At 55.7% G+C, this 3,837-nt stretch overlaps 1 protein-coding gene across 1 annotated transcript; it reads right to left on the bottom strand.

The window, feature by feature from the left end:
• Positions 1-1,609: 1,609 nt before the first annotated feature.
• On the bottom strand, positions 1,610-2,809 carry LOC112461177. The gene has a single exon (XM_025026325.1). It carries the CDS (start codon positions 2,807-2,809, stop codon positions 1,610-1,612), a length of 1,200 nt encoding a protein of 399 aa, XP_024882093.1.
• Between the last annotated feature and the right edge of the window lie 1,028 nt (positions 2,810-3,837).

The following is a 3,837-nucleotide window of genomic DNA, read 5'->3' as shown; positions in this document are numbered from 1 at the left end:
GGCCCATTGGTAGGGGGCACAGCTTCACTAGGGGACGCGTGATAGTGCCGTCCGCCACCCGCACCGTGGCGACACGCGGGACGCCGTCGCTGCCCGGATGCAGCGCCTCCACTCGTCCTCGCCTCCAACGCAGAGGAGGCATGTTGGCGTCCTTGAGGAGGACTAACGCACCGACACCGAGCGGGCTGACTGAGGTCCACCATTTGGGACGCTGTTGCAGCGTATGGAGATACTCCTGATGCCAGCGCCTCCAGAAGTCTGGGTGTATTCGTTGGACGAGTTGCCACCGACTCAGCCGATTCATCGGTAACGGGGTCACGTCTTGAGTGGGAACGGAGACGAGCGGTTCCATCGTGAGGAAGTGACCCGGCGATAGGACTTCGAGGTCGGCAGGGTCGGTGCTATGTTGAACGGTCCCGCGAAATCAACTCCGCGGATCGAAAATGGCTTGGCCCGTCGGACCCCATCGGCCGGTAGTTCCGCCATGAGGGGCTGAGAAGTGTGTGTTTTTACGCGGAAACATGGATGACATCTCGAGAGTACGCGTTGTATAGCGCGATGCACCCCGAGGACCCAATAATGTTGCGTGAGCAGGTATTGCAGCGTGCGCCGACCAGGGTGCATGTTCGTGCGGTGCACGTGTTCGATAACGAGATCCGCGAGCCTATGTTTGCAGGGCAGTAAGGCAGGGTGCTTGTTCTCGAATGTAAATCCGGATTTTGCAAGCAGGCCGCCCACCCTGAGAATACCCACCGGATCAAGGAAGGGAGCGAGCTTGAGAAGTGGCTTGGGGAGCCTTCTCCCGCTTTGAAGACGATCGATCTCATCGCGGAAAGCATCCGCCTGTACACTCCTTACAACTAGTAGGAGCGCGGAATGCAGTTCGAACTGATCTATGGCCAAAGTCGTAGGAGCAGATTTTGCACGGAAGTGATTTACAAACCTAAGAATGTATGCTATAATTCGGCCAATTTTCTCGATTGAAGAGAATCTTTCGAGCAATGAAGGTACCGCGTCAGGCGGATCGAGCGCCACGAGCGATACGATTTTCTCCTCCTCGATCGGAGGGGTTTCCGAACCGTGGGAAGGTTCAACTTGAGCTCAAAGCGAGCGAGCTTGTGCAGGACCTCCAAATGAGGTCCGGCCGTTTGGCGACCCCCGACGAGCCCTCCGTGGTTGTGGGAAGGCCATGGCAATACGCCAAGACGGCGGGATCCAATGACGCCGTGAGTGTGTGTGACTCGACGGATATGACCTCCGAGTGAGGTTCGGCCGTTTGGCGACACCCGACGAGCCCTCCGTGATAGCGGGAGGGACGTGGTGATACGCCAAGACGGCGGTAACGAGGTCCTACCGTTCGGCGCCACCCGAGTGGTGATGCGCCAAGACGGCGGTGTCCAAAAGCACCGTGAGCGTATGGTGACTCGACGGTGCACGATGAGTCGTAAGGGACCCGGGACGGGGTGAGTGTGTAAAACTCGACCTCGTCCAAACGAAAACTGCGACCACGAACATCTTCGTCGCGAACGCGCCCGTGCGACGAATGGACGAGAGACATCACGAGTGGTGAAGTGCGCGCGCCCATGATGTCTCAAGGCTATGTGGTCGTCTAGTTTCCGTCTGTATCCCCCGGCGCCGCGGGGTCGTCGACCGGAGTGACCGCCGGAGCGTTCGCGGGGAACGGGACGCTGGCCTGCTCGAAATGCAGCAGCGTATGGTGTTGCATACCGCACGATCGGCATGTCCACGCGGAGGGACAATCTTTCGATCCGTGCCCTGAGCGCAGGCAGTTGAAGCACAATTTTAAGTCGCGAGCCTTAGCCTGCCTCTCTCTCGGCGAGAGTTTCAAAAACTGGTTGCACTTCGACACGTAGTGAGGCTCTTTACAAACGGGGCAATCGGCCGTGCTAGTCACGAACGAAGAGACCGGCGTGGACTTGGTTTTGGAGGACGGGCCCGCGACGGTCTCGAGAACCTGACAATGTTCCGCTAGAAATTTCAAGAGTTGAGTACATCGCGGTATTTCCTCAGCCCGGTGAGCGGACTCGAATTTTTCCCGAAGGGAACAAGGAAGCTTGTCTAACAAAAACTTCAGTAGGATAAAGTCCCATGAATCGGTAGGGAACTTTATCAATGCGAGCGCGCGCGTGTTCTCGGTAAACGTATCTAATAAGTGGTGAAGAGCCTCGGCCGTCTCCGTCTTCAATGGCTTTGCCTCGATTATCGAATTCAAGTGATGGTCCGCTAACCTTCTCTTATTCCGGTATCGATCGACCAGCGAGTCGTAAGCGATCTGATAGTACTCATCGGAAAACGGCAGGTTTTTCACCACGTTGAGTGGTTCCCCTTTGAGTGAAGCCAGCAGATACTGGTATTTCTCTATCGCGGAAATCTGCTGGTTGTGTATCGACGCGTTGAACAACGCGATGAAGGAAGGCCACAACGTAAGGTCGCCGGAAAACTGCGGTAGCGGGATCTTAGGCAACTTGACCACCGAGGCCTGACCCGAGGGCTGTGCCGGCGCGCCTCCGAATGGCGCGCCCGTTTCACGGTGATATCGACTCTTTACGGCGTAATGCATTTTATCGAAACTGGCTCGGATTCCGTCCTCGACCTCGAAATCCGCCGCTTCTTGTATGACCTTCAGGTGGGTGGTTTCAAAATCGTCCGCGATCTTCGCTACGCTCGAGTAGCGAGCGAGGAAGGTCGCTCGGATTGCCGCGTCGGTCGCGGCTTGTAGGGAGAGGTCGTGTATTTCTTGCATACGCCGATTGCATACTTCGCGACGAGCATATGCGTTTTTCGACATGATGTAACAAAGGGGTCGTCCACCACAGACAGACGAAGCTAAGAGCGAAGGGTAAACGACGAATAGGCAGTCGGAGGCGACGGCAACTCGAACCAACAATATCGAAACCCGGCGAAAACAATCACGAAAGTCCGGTCGCCAAGGTGAGGGGTAACGGACGGCTCCGTTCGGCGCTCGCGCAAGTCCCGAGGGAATATTCTCGATAATATTCCTCGAGTTGAACGCGGAGAATATCAGCCGTTGGATTAGCGCGATAAACACGCGTCGCAGATTTCGAAAGGCAAATATTCTCGATCGGTGACAATAATATTTTCGAGCGATGGTACTCTCGGACGGATCACGAATGTCGGGATAATACAAGTGCTGGGTCGGGCGGTACGTACCTCGCAACGACGTAAACACAAGCGATGCTCGAGACTATACAGAAAAACAACGCGCGCGAGACCGGCCCGTAATCGAAGGCCACGGCCGTTGTCTCTATGCGCGAAAGTATCGCTGGCCCGGAATACTCGGATATTCGACCGAATATTTCGGTTACGATTAAATCAATCAAATGGCGACTAATCACCGCGGCTAGCGCGGATTCGATTTTAAGGCGATTAACGGCTGCGGCCCGAGCTATGACGAACGAAGTTCGCACGCGTATTCCCGTTGCGAAGCTAGCGTTGCACGAGAGATACCGCGCGAGACACGAGTTGTCAGCACGCCGAGCGTTATTGCACCTCGTTAATGCGAGAATATGAATTCAGCGAATTCGCGTATATTACAGGCGGCTAATGGCCGATTGCGCGATGCTACGCTAGAATTCCCTTCGCGAAGCGAGCGTTGCGATACGGGAGATCCTGCGAGACCCGCAAGGTCACGCGCTATTGCACTACGCGTTACAGAAAGATTCGGTGACTTAGAACAATGAAAGGACACGCGAAAGGTCGGCGGTAATAGACTAATCGCGAAGATATGATATCCGGCTCGAAGGACCAGATGCTCGGGGGGCGGTAGAGCCGTACCCGGATTTGCGATAAAGCGAA

Source organism: Temnothorax curvispinosus, unplaced genomic scaffold (genome assembly GCF_003070985.1).
Source record: "Temnothorax curvispinosus isolate PA1 unplaced genomic scaffold, ASM307098v1 QBEX01011104.1, whole genome shotgun sequence".
NCBI lineage: Eukaryota > Metazoa > Arthropoda > Insecta > Hymenoptera > Formicidae > Temnothorax > Temnothorax curvispinosus.
The sequence above is the reverse complement of the archived record's forward strand: the minus strand, read 5'-3'. Positions and strand labels throughout refer to the sequence as shown.